The 21,219-nt window shown below is 36.3% G+C and overlaps 1 protein-coding gene across 2 annotated transcripts; it reads right to left on the bottom strand.

The window, feature by feature from the left end:
• Positions 1 to 8,301: 8,301 nt before the first annotated feature.
• On the bottom strand, positions 8,302 to 17,693 carry xkr9 (XK, Kell blood group complex subunit-related family, member 9). Of its 2 annotated transcripts, none has more exons than XM_051882834.1 (4): positions 17,527 to 17,693; positions 15,344 to 15,780; positions 14,625 to 14,821; positions 8,302 to 10,106 (listed from the first exon to the last, which is right to left on the bottom strand). In XM_051882834.1, the coding sequence occupies exons 2-4, from the start codon at positions 15,637 to 15,639 to the stop codon at positions 9,481 to 9,483; spliced, it is 1,119 nt and encodes a 372-aa protein (XP_051738794.1). In that variant the 5' UTR covers positions 15,640 to 15,780; positions 17,527 to 17,693; the 3' UTR covers positions 8,302 to 9,480. The 2 variants fall into 2 exon arrangements, with proteins under 2 accessions (XP_051738794.1, XP_051738793.1); XM_051882833.1 differs by lacking the exon at positions 17,527 to 17,693 and adding an exon at positions 16,844 to 17,056.
• Positions 17,694 to 21,219: the final 3,526 nt, after the last annotated feature.

The following is a 21,219-nucleotide window of genomic DNA, read 5'->3' as shown; positions in this document are numbered from 1 at the left end:
TCAGGCCTTATGCAAATTTGAGACAAACCTACATAGGTTTGTGCAGAAAGACTGGAATGACTGACGACTTGTTTCAGGCAGTTCAGAATCCTCTCTTTCTTTTGGTAGACAAAAACTCCATATATCGTGCACTTTGATCTTTGAAACTTTGCAGACCTTTTACATACACAAACAGCTATACACTACATAAAAGATAATACACTGTAAAAAAATATTTTCATGATTTGTTATAACAACATTTTTTCTTTTGTCGAATCAACTTAAATAATTAATGTGGTTCAGATAACATAATATTTTGAGTTTCTGTTGATTAAACCAATTGCCTTCATTGTATTAACTCAAATTTTTTAATTTCAGCCACACACAGAACATTATTTTAAAGGCAAATTAGATAAAATCAAAGACCACAGGCCTGTTCACACAACGGATGATAATTATAGCGATAGCTTAATTATAAAGTTTTAATAATCATTCTAATTCTACTGTATGAGAATAGGGAAGTCCACATCGCAGCTATCATGACAACGACACAGTTGTTGGAATGACTTTCAGAGCAATTTTTTCTAGCTGATGAAGGATAAAAACATTGACAGCCGATCAGAGTCCACTCGACTTTAAAGAGTTTGAGCATTTAAAGTGGCAGACAGAACGTTATTGAGTTGGCGTGGATAGCAATATACCGGTAATTATCATTCTTGGTGTGAACAGGCCTTACTGTTTTAAGTTGTATTAACTTCATAACTGTTTGAAGTTACTCTATGAAAATAATTGTTACTGTGGGGTAAATATTACCCTGAGTGCATAAAATGCAAGCTATATAGCTATAACATTTTACCCCCTCTGTTTCATTTATTTTAAAAGGTATGTTGAAAAGCAGATTGATTTATAAGCAGAACAATTCCTTGGAACGTCATTGTTCTCATTTTAAAAGCCGATCTGTGCCAACCGAATTAAACTGAAATAACACATTCATAGTTTCATTTGGCTCATGAAGCAAATACACCAAAGTAATCATCAATTAATGCCAGTTCTAATGTAAACACACTTTATTTGTAACATTGTTCATTACCAAGAATAAATAAACCTATTTAATGTAGGAATGTACATTTTTATTTTTCATTTAACATTTACGCAGCCAAGGGCAGACATTTGTTTTCATTTATTCCACCATTAGGATAATTTTACCATTATACATAAAAGGCTCCTGAGGTGTTTACAGCATAAAGCATGTTTTTCTTTTCAAAATGATTTTCAATGAATTAATGATCCTGATTATCCAAGATCAAACCCAAATGTGATTGACAGAGCTGATGTAGAGTCTAGCACAAACATATTCCCTCATAATTCTCTCTAAAACTAATTGCATAAAGTAGAAGCGTATACGTTAGTTTACATGTAGATGTACATGTGCAACCATGCCTGTGTGTGTTCCCACTCCTATATGTATGTGAACTTTAACATCCGTGAATGAGTTCCAGGTGTGTGTATGTGTGGTTTGTGACACAGCCCACCTCAGCGCAGTGGTGATGTGCTCCATCTTGAGAGCTGGGCTCTTTTGCCTTGTTTCTCCAGCATATGTAAACAGGCAGTGTCAGGTCTCTGGTAATGACTGACCTCACCGTAGCTACAATGCAGATTGCTTTTCCTCTCTCGATGGTCCCCTCACTGAATGTATGCCAACTGCAGCCCTGCTTTACAAAAATGTCCCATGCAAAATCCCAGCTGCCTCTGGCACTAGAAACCATTGTTTAATGTTGAATTTTGAAAAATAGCACAGTTGCATGTGGACTTTATTTAAAGAACCTCCCAGAGAACTGTAGTGTATGAAAGCCCATTTCCGCCACATAAGAAAAAAAAAAATCATGACATAAAATTAAAAGTAAGACCATAATTATGAGATGAAAAGTCAAAATTATGCCTTAAAAAACTCATAATTATGAGATAAAAAGTCAAAACTATGATATAAAGTAAAAAAAAAAAAAAAAAAGACTTAAAAAGTAAAAATTATAACAAAAAGTCAAAGTACTTTTTATCTCATAATTTCATTTTTTTCATATTGAAATTGTAAGATAAAAAGTACTGACTTTTTGTAATATTTTTTACTGTTTGTCATAATTTTTTGTTCACAATGTATGTTTGTATGACAGTATGTCAATTTCAACTTTTTATGACATAATTTTGATTTAGTATGTCAAAATGTCATAATTTTCATAAAAAGTGAAAACTGTCATAATTATGAATTAGTGCGCCATAATTTCAACCTTTTATGTCATAATTTCAATTTTTTAATCTCATAATTATGACATAAAACTCAAAATAATGACTTAGTATGTCAATTTCGACTTTTTATGTCATAATTTTGACTTTTTAATCTCATAATTATGACATAAAAGCTGAAAATTATGAGTTAGTTTGTCATAATTTTGACTTTTTATCTCATAATTATGACTGTCAGTTTTAGCTTTGTATGTCATAATTTTGATTTTTATAATTCTGAAATTATAAATTAATTAGTTAGTAGGTAGATTTACCAAATAATTTTTTTTTTTTCTTATGTTTTAGAAATAGTAGTGCCACTCTGTGATCAGAAAGAAAGCAATTGGACTTAATTAAACTTTCCTCTTTTGCCAATCTGTCACTGCCGGTCTTAATTTCTTAGCAAATGTGCTGTGATTAAAGGAGCTGTACCCCTATGTACCACACCGATCGCTCCAGCCGTACCATTCCGGTGAATTCTCCAGCTATGAGGCAAAACCTCCAGTGTCAGAATCCAGCCTGTGTCGACATTTACAGATTACTGTTGCCGCTAATGTATCTGTGCTTGCAGCCACAAGTCAAGTCATAATAATTAAAGACACGCTGCATCTCAAGCACACATTAATCATGTTTTATATGGACTTTGAAGCTGTAATGGGAAACAGCCACCCGTACGACTGCCTCTCCACTTTTATTGTGCTTTGGACAAATTGTGGTGAGTGTATGCTGTATGGCCCATTTCTGACTGGCTTTTACAGGAAATGGCAATAAGAAAAGCACAAATAAACTGGAGTGAATCAGTGAGACAGTCGGCGGTTATGCTGTCTTGATTGACTCACCAGACAAAACAAAGCCTGATCTGTGTGAGCGCAATATGGCACAGCTATCTATAGATTGTCAAGATATTACATTTCAATTAATTCCTTTACCATCAGCTTAATTTAATTTGTTCACTAGGTTCATTATAACTAACTAATTACGCAAAATTATCAAGATATTTATGGTAAATAAATAAGCTTAATTTAAACTGTTCACTAGATGCAGTAATTATTCATTGCTTAGTTTTTATGGAACATTTCAACCAATATATGGCAAATTCTGCTTATTGGAAACACTACTAAACTATAAATGTATAAATTTAGGTAAATTCAAATTCATAAATAAATACATTCAAATGTATAATATAATATATGTAATATAGGTTTTCCCTCTGCTTAACATGGGAACAATCACAGGGTTGAATGAAGGATGTCTTTAAAATACCTCTGCATTCATTATATAATATTGCATCACTTTTTAAGTGTTATGCCTCTGTCACTGATGGATATGGTTCTCTGTCTAAAGTCCACAGATATCTACAGTGTGTGCAGAATTATTAGGCATATTGATTTTCTGATCATGTTTTTTTCCAGGCCAACTTACCAATTCCAAACCACATTAATCTTAATAACTACTATTAATTTTGTATTTAATCATTTATATTAGTGATATATAATTGTTCATAAAGGCTGGTAATGAAAAACACCTTATATTCAGGTGTAAAATGAGCCAAAAAAGAGATTTAACTCAGACTGAAAAGTCAAAAATTATTAAATGCCCATGAGAAGGATGCAATACTAGAAATTGCACAGTTAAGGCATGATCATTGGACAGCAAAACCCTCATTGGGTCAGCAGGGTCAGACAAAAACATGTGGAGAAGAAAAGACACATGTTAACTGCAAAAGAATTAAGAATTAAGGTGAAGAATTTAGTGGAAAACCCTTTAGTCTCCAGCGCCACCATTTTCCAGAACTACAACCTACCTGGCATCTCCAGAAGTGCAAGGTGTCAGGATCTCAGAGACTTGGGTTAGGTAAAGAATCCTAAAAAATGAAGAATTTTCCAGAGGAACCTCCGCTCAGTGAGGGTGGTTCATGTGCCGGATTCCTCTAACGAGGGAGCAGACATGTTGTCACACGGCATGGCATAGTTTCCAGAATTAGTCCAGCTACTGTCAGCAGCTCCCTGGCCCATACCGCTGAGGAGAGACCTTCTCTCCCAAGCAGTAGGGATGATCTGGCACCCCCAACCGGAGTTGTGGGACCTGCATGTTTGGCCCCTTGACGGAGGCCGTCAGGCCTTTCCCCGGAAGTCATGAGGACAATCTCAGAGGCAAGGACCCTTCCACAAGGTGCCTTTACTCCCAGAAATTGTCTATTTTCTCAAGCTGATGTCTAGCTCGGAAAATAGACCCCGCTGAATGCGATACCATGTCAGTTCTCACATTGCTGCAGGAGATGCTGTGGGTACACCCCCTCCACACTCAAAGTTTGGCCATCGTGCCAAATCATGCCCCAATAGCTGGCTAATCGATTGGGAAGCACTACCTAGTCGTTAAGTTCCTCAGGGGGGGCTAGGAAGCTGAACCCACAGTTTTCCACAGTCTATAAGGCTCTTCGGGGCCCTCCCTTTGAGCTGCTCGAGTCAACTGGCCTCCGGTCCTTCTCACTTAGACTGCCCTCTTGCTGGTTTTAGTGCAGCCAAAGAGAGTTGGAGACTTGCAGGCTTCGTCTGTGGATCCTTCCTGCCTTGAGTTCGGTCCTAATGACAGTAAGGTGGTCCTTACTCCAAGGAAAGGCTACGTGCCGAAAGTGCTTTTCACTCCGTTTAGAATGCCAATGATAGCGCTGTCAGCCCTTCCGTTCATGGAGAACGAGCAGGCACCTCACCCACTCTGTCCTGTCAGGGCCTTTAGAGTGTATTTTGAGCACTCTGGCCAGTTTCGAGCAATCAGAGCAGCTGTTCATCTGCTTCAGAGGCTGCACTAAAGGGCTACCAGTTTCAAAGCAAAGACTTTCCAGATGGATTGTGGATGCGATAGCACTGGCTTACAAGTCCATGGACTTGTTGTGCCCCTTAGGAGTGAGGGCCCACTCTACCAGAGGTATGGCCTCCTCTTGGGTGTGGTCCAGCTGAGTCTTTATCGTGGACATCTGTGCAGCAGCTGGCTGGTCCTTGCCGTCCACCTTTGTCAGATTTTATAACCTGGACATCTCTGCTCTCCAAGCATGGGTGTTGTCAGTCTGAGACACTTATGGACTATGTAGCAGGGTCCAACTACGGTCTGAGCCTCTTCCTATGCAGCTGGTCAAGGGGCCCTGAGTTAAGTCCCCCCTAGCTGTCGGTTCACAGAGCGGATTCCATTCTGCGCTTGTTGCACAGCAGTATTGGATTAAGTTCCCTATAAGCATCAGCTAAACCTGACGCAATGTGAGTGAACTGTTTTGAAAGGGAACATTTAAGGTTACTCATGTAACCCTGGTTCCCTGAGATAACAGGAATGAGCATTGCGTAGCTTGCCGTGCTACTGCGCTGCCAGCAAGTCACGCTATGCCGCTACTCAGTCGAAAGATTCTGACGAGATCTGGAATTTCTGTGGCCTTTATAGGCAGCCAACCCCACACATTTTAGTGGGCTGAAATACCATTTGTCTGTGCTCTTGCAGACGTGAACCAATCAGGCTTCAGGATTCTGAGAAAACAGGAGTTTTCCCCTTAAGCGTCAGCTAAAACTGACACAATGGTTGTTCCCATTATCTCAGGGAACCAGGGTTACGTGAGTAACCTTAAACGTTCTCCCCTCTGCCATGCTTAAAGTTTTTGACCCGCCGATCTCTCTGAAACTTGGGTATCAAAATTATCCCCGAACTTCCCAGAGGTAAATACGACTTAAGTGGGCATTCATGTCCAATTTATAACTATGAAACTTATTTACGGTAATACCTATAGCACATGAAGGCAGCATAGTGCATTTCAGTGAATTATTCATGGGATATATCGTAAAATAAATCGGGAGAGCAGAACACAAATGTGCAGTGTATGTTGTCTTTTTCCATGCTGTTACAGCACAATATACAAAGAGAAAAAAGAGAAAATAACGAGGAAAAGAAAGCAGCTACTGAAAAGAGCTCTTTACGTTATTCTCCTGATGTCTTAAAATAGAACATGAATAAAATTTTACAGCTCATTCAGTCAAACTGATAGATAAGGATTATTTGTAGTGCAACCTTATGATTTGAAATGATTTACTTCAGTCTTTTCGAGTGGAACTTTCCCAAACCAGTAGTGCCTCCCATAATCTAAAACTCAGTAGGCTTGTTAGGAAAAAGGTGGATAGTACACATAGTCATTATTGTCACATGTATGTTCTGTTTTGGTTTAGTTCTAGTTCCTGTACCTGTTTCCTTTGTTCTCATTTTCCTGCCACTAGATGGTTTCCTTGGTAACTGATAAAGTTACGCACCTGGTTTAATTTCCGTTGATTAGCCTCCCTTGTGTATTTAAGCCCTTAGTTCCTTTCAGTTCTTTGTTCAGTATTGTCTTAATTTTACGTGGTTGTGAGTTATTTCATGGATTATCTCCTGCATGTTCCCTTTTGGATTTTGTTCATTAAAGACGGTTTTGCTACTTCTTTGTTGTGCAATTCGCTACAGCCACACTTTTTTTTTTTTTTTTTACAATGCCAGGACACATTTCTCAATACTTATTTATCATTGCTTTGGCACAAAATGCATTCAATGTCTACATCTTTCACATGACATGAATTCTTTTCTTACTTAGACATAAACACCAGCAAAACTTTATATAGGCCCTACCCAGGCCAATTTGCATACTCTCATGTTTACATACTCTTTTCAAAACTGTTAAACTTAAGTTCAAAACATAATACAAAATTGAATAAGATGGCAATTTGCTATTTCTACAGTTATACTATGCTGAAATATATTTTGAATCAATGAAATATTAACAATTAGAGATAGCTGAACACCTACACAGGTGTTTGTCTTTCAATTTCATTACCATTTATACAAAAGGAGACAACTTATGAAAAAAAAAAAAAACTGCTGTAATGTAAACATGGATCATGATGTAATATATACAGCAGTCAATTCTAAACAGCAGAGAGTGTCATTCTTGTTTTATAAAGAAACTTTACAAAAGAAAACATTATATAATGCTCCCTGTGTTTTAGGCCATTGTTTTATGAGTGACAAAGTGTGTTTGTTGGTTGACAACCTTTGCTAGTGTTATGGATGAATAAGTTGATTTGAGACATGTATGAAGTGTTTTTGGTAGTTTTGGTGCATTTTGAATGTGGAATTGCTTTTACAAGTTGAAAGTTGGTTAGGAGAACTGTGTAAAAAGTTTTGAAATGTGTCCTAGTAATTGTAAAAAACTGTAAGAATTTTGATTCTATAGTCTTTTGATTATAGTTTCAGTTATGAACTAAAACGTTAATGTATTTATTATAGCACCACCTATTGCCAATGCATATGTGTGTTTGTGTGTTAGGGTGCCTGGGTAGTTTTGGAACCATCCCACTAATTTTGAGATCTTTGCGACTTTTAGACGACTTTTTAGACAATTTAGGACAGAAAAGGAATACTCATTTTTTAAATAATGTTCACTTGTGAGGAGAAAACCTCCAGCACCATTTGTATGCAGATGCAAGTTGGGTTTGTGTGTGTGTGTGTGTGTGTGTGTGTGACTTAAATGTCCAAAAAGTCTCCAAATACTTTTTGGGGCCACTGTATGTGTGTATGTATACATGAGAAAATCAAAAAGGGCCTGCAGCCTGCTGAGCAGTACTCATGTTTATTTGAAAGGCTACTACCGTTGAATAAATCTGCAGTCTGTCTGTCACGGTGAGCTCACGTTCTCAGCGCAGATGTTCACTGAACAGCACACTGAGGAAATGCTGTGACTGCTTCTCTATTTTAATCCTCTTTATCTTTGCTCTTTTTTCTTCTCTGAAACCTGCCTCACTTCACTGACTTGCACAATATTTTACTGGTAGTCAAAACAGAACTGGATTAGTTTGTTATCTTTCAATTAGCTCTGAAACAGGCAATCTGTGTGATCTCTCAGGTTTTCTCGGTCTCTGTAGACTCAGAGATTCAGAGGGTCAAAGTTCACATATCCTTCTACTTTAGACAGACATACATGTACACATGAAGAACTAATGCATTGTTTTGTTTTACCTGGCATCATAGACTTCAGTAAAATAAAGATATAATTCCTTTATTACAAAAAGTTATTATTTACAATAAAACAATTATATTATGACAAAGATCATGTTCATGTCTCAGCTCATGGTTTAACAATTCTCCATGATGGCAACAAAATCTCCGTTTGGATGAGGCAGTATTTATCCAAGAGGCTTTTTTGGAACAACAGTGCCATCTTGTGTCAGTATTTTTTTAGTGGTAGTGATTGAACTACTAACAGAAAACTGTTCCGAGGCAGAGCACAAATTCTGGTTTGTGTAGATATATACCACCGTGCAAAGTTTGGGGTCAGTAAGATTTTTAACGATTTTCAGTAAGAATTTTAAAGAAATGAATACTTTTATTCAGAATGGATGCGTAAAAGTGAACAAAAGTGACAGTAAAGGCATTTATAATGTTACAGATTTCTATTTCAAATATATGCTGTTCTTTTGAGCTTTCTGTTTATCAAAGAATTATGTATGCAGAGCTACCAAGTTTCCACAAAAAACATTAAACAACACAACTGTTTTCAACATTGATAATAATAAAAGAAAAGTTAATTGGGACAAACTTTTATGTTGGCCTGACAAAGCCTTGTCTGAAAGTTTTATATGCTTCCTAGCATGTTTTATCATGTTGCCAACAAGTTTTATGTTGTTAGCATGTCTTAGCATGTGCTTAGCATTATTTTGCATGTTTGTTGCATGTTTTAGTATATTGCTAGCATGGCCCATTGCAAGCATTTAGCATGTTGCTAACATGAATTAGCATGTTACTAGCATGTCTTAACAATTGCTTAATGTTGCTAGCATGTTTTAGCACATTACTACTATTACTAGTCTTTCTTTCTAAAACTTTTTAGTAACCACAAACTTGGTCAAAGTCAGAGTGCAAAGTATAACTTTGTGCTAGGCAATTATCACTTTCAGATTGCACACTGAACAGCTCTATTGGGAAAGGATGTAATAAACTGAATGCAAACATTGACAGTAAAAAAGCTTATTCATAATTTTTACAAGTTCAGTGAAACCTGTAAAGTTCAACATTTCATACCTGTAAAATCCGATATTATTCCTTAGCAGCTTTTTTAACATAGATCCTTCATACTTTATCAATTCCATCATAATAAATATCTATAAATATGCACCTTTTTTGTTAGTCAAGTTCATTAGATTATGATCAAGATATTTATCATTATATTTGTAAAAAACGATCTAAACGTGTTTTTGGCTCTGGTTTCCGTTTCTCCATTCCATCTACCTCATCTTCCTCAGGTCTACGAGGGTGCAGGAGGCTGTAATAGAGTCCCAGAAAACCCAGTCCGAGTGAATTTGACAATAATATAAAAAATATGATGGGCAGGAAGTAGTCAGTCCCTTCAGACTCTGGTTTGAGCAGAAACAATAAAATAGGTGCAGCAAGATTGTGACATACAATGAAAATATAATACAGAGTCATGGGAACTTTGGTGTTTTCTCCTTTGATGTTAAAGAAGGTAAAAACGAGGATAAATCCAACAACGGCTCGATAAAGATGTTCAAGGACTCGTGAAGTGCAGAATTCGGTATTCTCCACAAATGCCCAGATGGTTGCCACCAGCCATATCAAGGCCATTGCTAGAGTACTAAAAGTGGAAAGCATGATGAAGAGGGTGAGGCTGAGGATTCGAGGGGTTATGGTAAATACTTTGTAGGACAAGTAGACAGCTGTTGGGATTCCAGATGGCATCTCATTAACGTAAGGTAGAGAGCGCCGTAAACAACGTCGATAATCCACCGTGGCCCAGGCTATGTTGACGAAAGACACGGCCATGCTAATGTCTAAAAAAGACATTTTATTTGATTACAAATCAGTCTGATTACATGGTCAACCACAAACTGTTAGTCTTTTACACTGATAAATAGGCGCATACACACAGTGATGCCATAAAAGAACCATACATGCCAATAAAGAACCTTTATTTTTAAGAGTGAAGTGGCCCCAAAAATTCAGAAGTGTATCAATTATTATTATCATTTAAAATGTATTCAAGCTTATGCTACCATTCAAACATTTGGGGATTTTGTAAGATTCTGTTTTTCAAAGAAGTCTCAATATTTCACAATATTGGAGTCTCAATATTGCGAAGTATTATAACAATTTAAAATAACTGTTTTCTATCATAATATATTTTAAAATGTAATTTAGTGATGACAAAGCTGAATTTTCAGCATCATTACTCCAGTCTTCAGTATCACATGATCCTTAAGAAATCATTATCTAATATGCTGATTTGCTGCTCAAGAAACTTTTCTTATTATTATCAATGTTAAAAGGTTAGTTCACCCAAAAATGAAAATTCTGTCATTAATTACTCACCCTCATGTCGTTCCACACCCGTAAGACCTTCGTTCATCTTCAGAACACAAATTAAGATATTTTTGATGAAATCCGATGCCTCAGTGAGGCCTGCATTGCCAGCAATGTCACTGAACCTCTCAAGATCCAGAAAGGTACTAAAGACAACGGTAACGCTTTAGATTACAGCCCGGAAAGTACGGCATAATTACAATGAATTTACAGCGTAACTTTCGATAATTATAGTGTACCTATAAAGTAAGTATGTGGTAACAATATGTAAAGTCTTGGGAATAAAGGGGTAACAACCAGGAAAATAACAAATTATTTATACTCTAAGTATTTTAGAACTAAGGGGAACTTATACTATTATGACAGACAACAATCTTACGTTTGGGAGCAATTTAGCGAGAAAGTGCACTGATTAAGTTGTTTCAAGGCAAGTAGAAAGAACTACTGCAATCTTTTTTAATACGTGGGGAAATATGCTTTTGTTTCATGTAGTTACAGGGTAAGTATGACATTGCGGGCCGTAAATTAAAGTGGTGCTTGTTACACTCTTATTTCATGTAGTTACAGGGTAAGTAATAAAAAATTTAAAAAACGCAAACAATCTGATATTTGAAAACAACTTAATTAAAAACAGGTCTACAACACTTATTATTCATTTATTCATTTTTTTTAAATCAACTTTTCATTTCAAATTCTAAAGTCCTGACAAAAAGTAACACGTTTTGTCCTTTTTGTTTTTGTTGTTGTTTCTCTTGCTTGGCTTCCTCCTCCTCTTGTTTCTCAACTGATGAATCTTAAGAAGGAATCCCATTGCTATTCTGTATTAAAAGAAAATACAGTACACCCAGAAATTTTCTCATGGTTTAGGCTATTCATCTTTTCGCTTCCGACCAACTGTCACCAGCGCCTGCATGAGAGTCGACTTTGCGTTCTACGAAGGACATTGTAATGAGCAACGTGAAGTTTTCATGAGGTTATCGTGGGAGATTCATGTGAAACTCGCGCGAGAACTGCCGTCTCTGTTGTTCTGTCTTGTTTGTTTCTCGTTATCATTATCTGTTATTATGTGTATTTTGTTGTGAGCATTAATAAAAATAAAAATAATAAAAAAACTGACGGCATCCGACAATCACGTGACTTTTGAGTTTTGAGTTTCTCGGCAGGCTTATGTCACGCTTCAAGTTACGTCAAGCATGAACTCTCGACCCTCTCATGCACGCGCAGGTGACAGTTGGTCGAAAGTTTAAAATTTTTAAATATTTGGTATTTTTCTTACAAATACGTATCGTTTCACTTCAGAAGACATTGATTCATCCATTGGGGTCGTATGGATTACTGTTGTAATTGCTGTATGTGCTGTTTGATGCTTCGACTTAGGAACACATGAGCTTGCATTATAAAGCGTTCCCAGATATGATTTATTTTTCTAAAAACCTTTGTTTGTGTTCATCTTAAGAACGAAAGTCGTATACATCTCAGATGGCATGAGGGTAAAAGATGAGTAAACGGTGAGCACATTTCCGGGTGTACTGTATTTTCTTTTAATACAGAATAGCAAATGACATGGGATTCCCTCTTAAGATTCATCAGTGGAAAGAAAGAAAAAGAAGAGGAACAAGAGGAGGAGGAAGCCAAGCAAGAGAAACGAATAAGAAGTGTTGTAACTTTAAATCTGTTTTGAAATAAGTTGTTTTTCAAATAAAGGTTTCCGAGTGATAACAGATTGTTTGTGTTTTTTTTAATTACTTACCCTGTAACTACATGAAACAAGAGTGTAACAAGCAGCATTTTAATTTACAGCCCGCAATGTCATACTTACCCTGTAACTACATGAAACAAAAGTATATTTCCCCATGTATTAAAAAAGATTGCAATAGTTCTTTCTACTTGCCTTGAAACAACTTAATCAGCGTATGTTCTCGCTAAATTGCTCCCAAACGTAAGATTGTTGTCTATCATAATAGTATAAGTTCCCCTTAGTTCTAAAATACTTACAGTATAAATAATTTGTTATTTTCCTGGTTGTTACCCCTTTATTCCCAAAGACTTTACATATTGTTCCCCTATACTTACACGTACTTACTTTATAGGTACACTATAATTATCTAAAGTTATGCTGTTAATTCATTGTAATTACACACTACTTTCCGGGCTGTAATCTAAAGCGTTACCGAGACATATTTAAAACAGTTCATGTGACTACAGTGGTTCAACCTTATTATTATTAAGCGATGAGAATACTTTTTGTGCGCCAAAAAAACCCAATGATTTTTCAACAATATCTAGTGATGGCTGATTTCAAAACACTGCTTCATGAAGCTTTTGTTTTGAATCATTGGTTCGGATCGCGTATTGAACTGCCAAAGTCACGTGTAAACTTCGTTTACTGAAATCACGTGACTTTGGCGCTCCGAACCACTGATTCGAAACAAAATATTCGTAAAGCTTCATGAAGCAGTGTTTTGAAATTGGCCATCACTAGATATTGTTGAAAAGTCATTATTTTGTGTTTTTGGCGCACAAAAAGTATTCTCGTCGCTTTGTAATAATAAGGTTGAACCACTGTAGTCACATGAACTGTTTTAAATACCTCTTTAGTACCTTTCTGGATCTTTGAGAGGTTCAGTGACATTGCTGGCAATAGAGCCCTCACTGAGCCATTGAATTTCATCAAAAATATCTTAATTTGTGTTCTGAAGATGAATGAAGGTCCAGAGGTGTAAAGTACTTGAGTAAATGTAATTAGTTACTGTACTTAAGTATCTTTTTGGCTACTTTGTAGTCGTACTGAGTATCAAAGATATTGGCAACTTTTGATTTATTAGATAAGGAAATGACTGCAGCTAGTGATGAGGCTCAATTGTTTCTTATTTTCACTGGTATGTCTCTCAGGACTAATGCATCTCTGAGCCTACGTTCAGCATTAGTAAAATACATAAGTACTGTTAAAATCAGATACTTTAAGACTTTTACTCAAGTCATATTGGAATTGGTAACTTGTAACTTGTAGTGGAGTCATTTTTGATGTAAGGTATCAGTACTTTTACTCAAGTATGGTTTTCAGGTACTCTTTACACCTCTGTGAAGGTCTTACGGGTGTGAAACGACATGAGGGTGAGTAATAAATGACATTATTTTCATTTTTGGGTGAACTAACCCTTTAAAAACAGTTGTGCTGCTTAATATTTTTCTGAAAACCATGATATATTTTTTTCAGGATTCATTTGATGTATATAACATCTAGCATTAATTTAATACATATAACATTTGTAACATTTTAAATGTCTTTACTGTCACTTTTGTTCAATGCTTCCTTGCTGAATAAAAGTATTAATTTCTTTAAAAAAAAAAAAAAAAAAATCTTACTGACCCCAATTTTTTGAACAGTAGTGTACGCTGCGGGCAGTGTTGGGGAAAGTTACTTTTAAAAGTAATGCGTTACAATATTGCGTTAGTCCCTAAAAAAGTGATTAATTGCATTACTTAGTTACTTTTTATGGAAATTAATGTGTTATGATACTTTTGCTTTACTTTTTCTCACCTGGGCTGGGCTCCCTGTGTTTTTTAACAACAAAAAAGTTCTATTTTTGACAAATATAAAGGCCCTTTCACACCAAAAGTGAAATGAATAAGCCTCTGGCTGAAAGAAATGGAAGTTCATGCCTGTACAGTAGAGGGCACAGCTCAAATAAACCTTTCACCTGTGCTACAATTCTGGATTTCAGAAAAATAGGAAAAACAAAAACATGAAACACAAATGTTATGTTTATCTAAAGTCGTTTTTGCTTATTGAATGGGATTCATTTTTCAATAAATGGGGAGAAAAAGTAACTTGCCTTACCTATTTGAAAAAGTAACTAAATTTGCATTACTTTACTTGTTATCTGAAAAAAAGTAATCTGATTGCATAACTTGCATTACTTGTAATGTGCTACCCCCAACACTGACTGCAGATGTGCACGTAATGATTGTATCTGTGCAGGACTTACATTGCAGATTAGATCGATGGTTGTGCTCCAGTATGATGTAGACCTGCAGAATGAGTTGCGGAACACTCTCCAAAAACGTCTCAAACATGCGAAGCATGCTGAGATCTGTAGCGAGGGTGAAAATGCGTAATGGCTCCTCCTCTTGAGTCTTGCTTGAACACAGGGCTTTAAAACTCTTCTTCAGGAGTTGGTAATACCTTAGAGTAACAGACAGGCCAAAACATTAACTTAATTTGTAAATGTTTGCATCAGCGTAATAAAAAAATAATACAGTTTTAACAAGTAAAGAAGCCCAAGTGTGGCGACATTACATGTTCATTTCCTTCATTCTTATTTTTAAGAACTAGTTAACCCACAAATGAATCTTCAGTCATCTTTTTTTTCTCACCCTCGTGTCTCATGTTTACATACTTTACAAACCTGTATGACTTTGAAAAACAAAAGTAGATTTTTAAAATTAATTCAGTTTTTTTTTTCTTTTTCAGTGTTGTTTTGGATGCCATTGACCTTCATTGTATGAACAAAAACAGCTGAAACATTCTTCAAAATATCTTCTCTTATGTTCCACTGAAGAAAGAAAGTCATACAGGTTTGGAACGAAATGAGGGTGTGAAAATGATGATAGAATGTTAATTTTTGGATGATTTATCACTTTAATATTTGGATATTATATCCATGCAGTTTGATTTGAGTCACATGATAAATTAGCATGATGTTACCTTGTTAAAATGCCTATCTGCAGTGCATGTATCCCGATCAGATGGCAAGTGGACAGATCCTTGTCATTTTCTTCATTTTTTTTATCATCTTTGAACCATGCATAACTGAACATCTGTATGCATACAGATGCGATTAGAACAAACACTAGAGTCAATGCAGCCCAGGTCACATGACCGTTTCTAAAATACTGCACAGATAACAACAGGTCTGATCCAATGTCTCCTACATAAAAAATTAATCCCAAAAGGGTGCATAGCCATCGAAAAATGGTAAATTTGCTTCCGGTAGATGCCATGATTGTGATTTATGGCATTTGATGAACGCTGATGGCAGATTGTGCTTGATAATGCTGAATATGTAGATTGAGATTTGGTTCCTGTCAACGAGAACAGCTTGTTGACTCATTCCCTTCATGCCTTTATCCAAAACTGATTACCTGTGTGGAATGAAAGAGAGAACAGACAAACATCATTACATTGTAGAATGATTTATATATCAGCTAAAATACTGCTGTGAATGAATGAACTGCCTTATTAAAAAACTTTGATTTCGATTCAGTTCTTGAAGTGTTACTTTATCTGAATGTGTTTCTACTATCTATTTATGATTTGGACTTTGTCCAATACATGCCACCAATGAATAATGAATGATAACATTATGTAATGTGTACAAAATGTGCAGCACACTATCATAACTAGCACCATTTAATAATATTCTGACTTACATCATGTGATCAAAAGTACATTTTCATTAGAGGGCCTGAAATGTCATTCATTTTTTATGTTTTCAAACTATTTCAAAATGGACTAGTAACACTTTACATAATGTTTCATTCATCAACATTAGTTCAATGCATTAGTTAACATGAACTTTATATGAGCAATATATTTGTACAGCATTTATTATTAACCTTAGTTAATGTTAGTTAAACAAATACAACTGTCCATTGTTTGTTCATGTTAGTTCACATTTCATTAACTGTTAACAGATACCATTTTGATTTTAAAAATGTATTAGTAAATATTTTTAGAAGTATTTTTCATTGTTAGTCCATGTTAACTAATGTAGTTAACTAATGTTAAAAATGAAACCTTACTGTAAAGTGTTACCATTTTTATTTTGCTTTATCATGCCTATGCAAAGCACTTTCAGTTTTCATTGTCTATGAAATGTCCTAGAAAAAATAGGCTTGTCTTGCCTGTCACCAGGTCTATGTGCTATTTACCTAATAAATACATATTAAATGTTGACATTTACTATTTTAAAGAAAACATTCCTAAAGTACATAAATCAAGTACTTGCTGTTAACATGTTGTGAAACGCATAAGGACGTTTGACGTAAAAATCAGGACAAATGTATTTGCTAGCCTTGTTTTACAGCGGTTAACGATGTCAAACCATAAACTGTCACTTCACAATGTTCCCAAATGTAATATTAAATCAGCACATTTACTCTCAGTGGCTGTCGGTTTAAATTGTAAGTCCCATTCAAAACTTACCGGAGTTTCCATTCTGCTGCTAGTTCAGTTGCAGTGACTACGAGTCTCTGGTTTCTAGAGTGTATGATTTCTCATAATTCAGATGACGTAGTAAACCACACCCATCTGAACTAATACTTAAGTTACTGTGTGATGTAATACACACCCAAATATGTCTTTAGAAATATATTGTTGGTGGACCAATGAGTCAGTACAGCAATTATTCATTTCCTGACACAAGAAATGCCTGCCATTTTCATAATTATACTCTCAGTCTCAGCCTTTCTATTCTTCTCAACCAGGAAATAACTGCACATTCTGGTCATTGCTTAGATCCTGATCTGAAACTACCATTTAACTATATCAAACCACATGTTTACAAAGTTCATATGGGTTTGGCCATTGTTAGTGTGAACAAAAGTGAAACACAGGAAATGCCTGCTTTGGTATGCTGCTTTACACGATTTACAGCAAGCAACAGGCTTCCAAGTAACTGTACTTCATGTTGCAAACACATAAAGGTTCTTTCATCCCCTTATTAAAAGCTAGTTTTCACCACTTGTACTTATTGAAGCTACTGATTGTTTTGCACTTTATTAGGAATATGGACCACAGTACCATCATCAATTATTGTTTGATCTCAGTTTTTGCTAACTAAAGGATTAGTCCACGTTCAAATAAAAATTTCCTGATAATTTACTCACGCCCATGTCATCCAAGATGTCCATGTCCTTCTTTCTTCAGTCCAAAAGAAATTGAGGTTTTTGATGAAAACATTCCAGGATTTTTCTCCTTATAGTGGACTTCAATGGTCTCCAAACAGTTGAAGGTCAAAATTACAGTTTCAGTGCAGCTTCTAAGGGTTTTGAACGATACCAGACGAGGAATATTCAACTTCCCTATTCAACTTACGTAACGAACGTGGCGCCAGTTCCGTTTTTTTTTTTTTTTTTTCGTAAGTTGAATAGGGAAGGCGTAGGACATTTAGCGTAAGCTTTTTGAAGAATACGGAATCGCGTTCTGGTGGAAGCACTTGTGATGCGATCATTTGTGCCTATAAAGCATATACATTTTGATTTTTTTTTTTTTAGAAAATGACCGATCGTTTCGCTAGATAAAACCCTTATTCCTCGCCTGGTATCGTTTAAAGCCCTTTGAAGCTGCACTAAAACTGTAATTTTGACCTTCAACCGTTCGGAGACCATTGAAGTCCACTATAAGGAGAATAATCCTGGAATGTTTTTATTAAAAACCTTAATTTCTTTTTGACTGAAGAAAGAAGGACATGGACATCTTGGATGACATGGGGGTGAGTAAATTATCAGGAATTTTTTATTTGAAAGTGAACTATTCCTTAATGCTTATCAAAAGAATAAACAATAAATATCAAAATAAAAAAATATATTTTATATAATAAATAAAAAATATGTAAAAGAAAATATTAAGCTTACTTTAACAAAAGCTAAAGTAAAGAAACTGACGTTTAGCTAAATGTTTCATGTTCCCTCTTACAAAATAACATACAAGTATGACTTTTTAAATCAGCATTTTAATGTCTTTGCAATGTGAGCAAAGATATGTAAATACATGAATATACCATATAATATAAATATTATATTAGATCCTTTTCACACTTCCAGAGTTCTTAAAGCAGAAGTGGTTGCCCTGTCCAAATACCCACACTTGCGGTCGTTGCACTTGACTTGTCTACTTACATCACATATTTCCTGTATTTGGCTCAAGTGGGTGTGAAGACTGCAAGTGTGTGTAGAACTTTGATTACCCGATGGGACACACTTATAGTCTTGCAAAAAATGCAAGCGTTTACAGCTATATATATATATATGGGCCTCCATCGGACTTGTTTGTTCAGCACATCCCACAGATGCTCCATTGGATTGAGATCTGGGGAATTTGGAGGCCAAGTCAACACCTCAAACTCGTTGTTGTGCTCCTCAAACCATTCCTAAACCATTTTTGTTTTGTGGCAGGGAGTATTATCCTGCTGAAAGAGGCCACAGCCACCAGGGAATACCGTTTCCATGAAAGGGTGTACATGGTCTGCAACAATGCTTAGGTAGGTGGTACGTGTCAAAGTAACATCCACATGGATGGCAGGACCCAAGGTTTCCCAGCAGAACATTGCCCAAAGCATCACACTGCCTCTGCTCACTTGCCTTCTTCCCATAGTGCATCCTGGTGCCATGTGTTCCCCAGGTAAGCGACACACACGTACCCAGCCATCCACATGATGTAAAAGAAAGCATGATTCATCAGATCAGGCCACCTTCTTCCATTGCTCCGTGGTCCAGTTCTGTTGCTCATGTGCCCACTGTTGGCACTTTTGGCGGTGGATGGGTTAGCATGGGCACCCTGACTGGTCTGCGGCTATGCAGCCCCATACGCAACAAACTGCGATACACTGTGTATTCTGACACCTTTCTATCAGAACCAGCATTAACTTCTTGAGCAATTTGAGCTACAGTAGCACATCTGTTGGATTGGACCACACGGGCCAGCCTTCGCTCCCCACATGCATCAATGAGCCTTGGCTGCCTGACCCTGTCGCCGGTTCACCACTGTTCCTTCCTTGGACCGCTTTTGATAGATACTGACCACTGCAGACTGGGAACACCCCACAAGAGCTGCAGTTTTGGAGAAACTCTGACCCAGTCGTCTTGCCATCACAATTTGGCCCTTATCAAACTCGCTCAAATCCTTTTAGCTTGCCCATTTTTCCTGCTTCTAACACATCAACTTTGAGGACAAAATGTTCACTTGCTGCCTAATATATCCCACCCACTAACAGGTGCCATGATGAAGAGATAATCAGTGTTATACGCTTCATATATTACAGTGCACAGCAAAAACGAGTACACCCCCTCTGAAACTTCTGAAAGTCAGCAATTACTCAATTACTTAGAAGACATGTTAGGGTTCTTTAGAGATATAATGTTCCAGCAAGTCTGCTTAATCAATTACCAAAGAAGCATGTCAAAATTATTCAGGAACATAAGATTTTCTTATCAAGGTGATAAAATATTGTGTAGCAAAAATCAGTACACCCTCCTAAAAGTTACTAAATAAAACAAAATAAAAATTTTCTGGTGTAAGATTAAGGCAATGTTTGATCAACAGGTAAGTATGTTGAACCAAACATTTAAAGAGAAGTAATTTCTTGACAGTTAAAAGTGTTATATAGCCCACTGAATCATTCTCAGACTTAATGCTGACAACAATGGAACAACTTGTGAGAGAACTGTCAGGAGACTTATTTCTTAGCACAAAAGAGGACAGTGGTACAATGATTACCAAATCATTGTTTTAGGTGTGAAAATATAGCAAAAGTAACACAGAAATTCAAAAACAATGGACTTGTGACAAGGCCCTTGAAATAATCAGGCCTTCATTTTAAGCTTTCATTTAGTGATGAGGGATTTTTTTGCTAGACAAAGAGCAGGAGAAATACCAAGCGAGTGTCTCAGAGCCAGCAAAAGCTATGAAAAGAGTGACTGTTTATCTCACAGAGTAAGATGCAGCCTGCAGAAATTACATGCATAGTTTCTGTTCTTACTGGAACCACCTACTATAGCCAAAGCACAATAAAGTCAGTTAACTATTTCCAAAGCCCTATTTACAAAATATAGATTCTGGGAATCAATACTCTGGTCTCATGAAACCAAATCAATCATTTTGGATCTAACAGCATCCAAAATGTTATGGTGTTGCTAGAGGAGGAGTACAGTGAGAAGTCCCTGGTTCCCACAGTAAAGTTCAGTGGTAGTAAAGCTCTTATAGAGGGATGTATGAGTGCTGAAGGTGTGAGGGAGTTGTGCTTTATCAATGCTGTCATGAATTCCCACACCACTAATACACAATTAGTGTAAATTGTGTAATTTAATACACAAACTTGAAGCAGAAGATGTTACCCTTTCCTCATTCCCTGCATTGTTGGCCATTTTTTCAACATGACAATGAGGATATGCATTCTCCCAAGGTGAAAAACCTTCTGTGGACATGTATTGCACTCAATCTTAACACTCTTGAGCGTCTGGGGGGGATTCTGTAGAGATGAGTTGAGCAACACTCCCCATTAAAGATCAGGGCATTTAAGGAGCTCATCATGCAGGAGTTAAACAGGACAGATGTGACAATTTGTCATGAACTTGTACACTCCGTGCCAAGAAGGGTCAGAGCAGTATATTTTAAATTATAGAGGGCATTCTAAGTGCTAGAATATTATACATTTGTTGAATTAAATCTAGGGTGTACTCATTTCTGCAATCCTTCATTTTAACAAAATTGGCTAATTTACTTATTTTATGGCTATTAATGACATATTTCTCAGTTTTTATTATGTACACTACCAGTCAAAAGTTTGGAAACATTACTATTTT

The sequence above is a fragment of the Ctenopharyngodon idella genome, chromosome 23 (genome assembly GCF_019924925.1).
Source record: "Ctenopharyngodon idella isolate HZGC_01 chromosome 23, HZGC01, whole genome shotgun sequence".
In the NCBI taxonomy this organism is placed as follows: domain Eukaryota; kingdom Metazoa; phylum Chordata; class Actinopteri; order Cypriniformes; family Xenocyprididae; genus Ctenopharyngodon; species Ctenopharyngodon idella.
This window is presented reverse-complemented; position numbering and strand designations above follow the sequence as displayed.

Excerpts from the sequence above, each read along its gene's own strand:
- xkr9 (XM_051882834.1), bottom strand. The coding sequence starts at position 15,639 with ATGGCATCTACCGGAAGCAAATTTACCATTTTTCGATGGCTATGCACC. Across the intron at positions 14,822-15,343 it reads CAGATAGGCATTTTAACAAG|GTATTACCAACTCCTGAAGA; the intron begins GTAACATCATGC and ends TGTTACTCTAAG. Across the intron at positions 10,107-14,624 it reads CCATCGATCTAATCTGCAAT|ACATTAGCATGGCCGTGTCT; the intron begins GTAAGTCCTGCA and ends TGTCTTTTTTAG.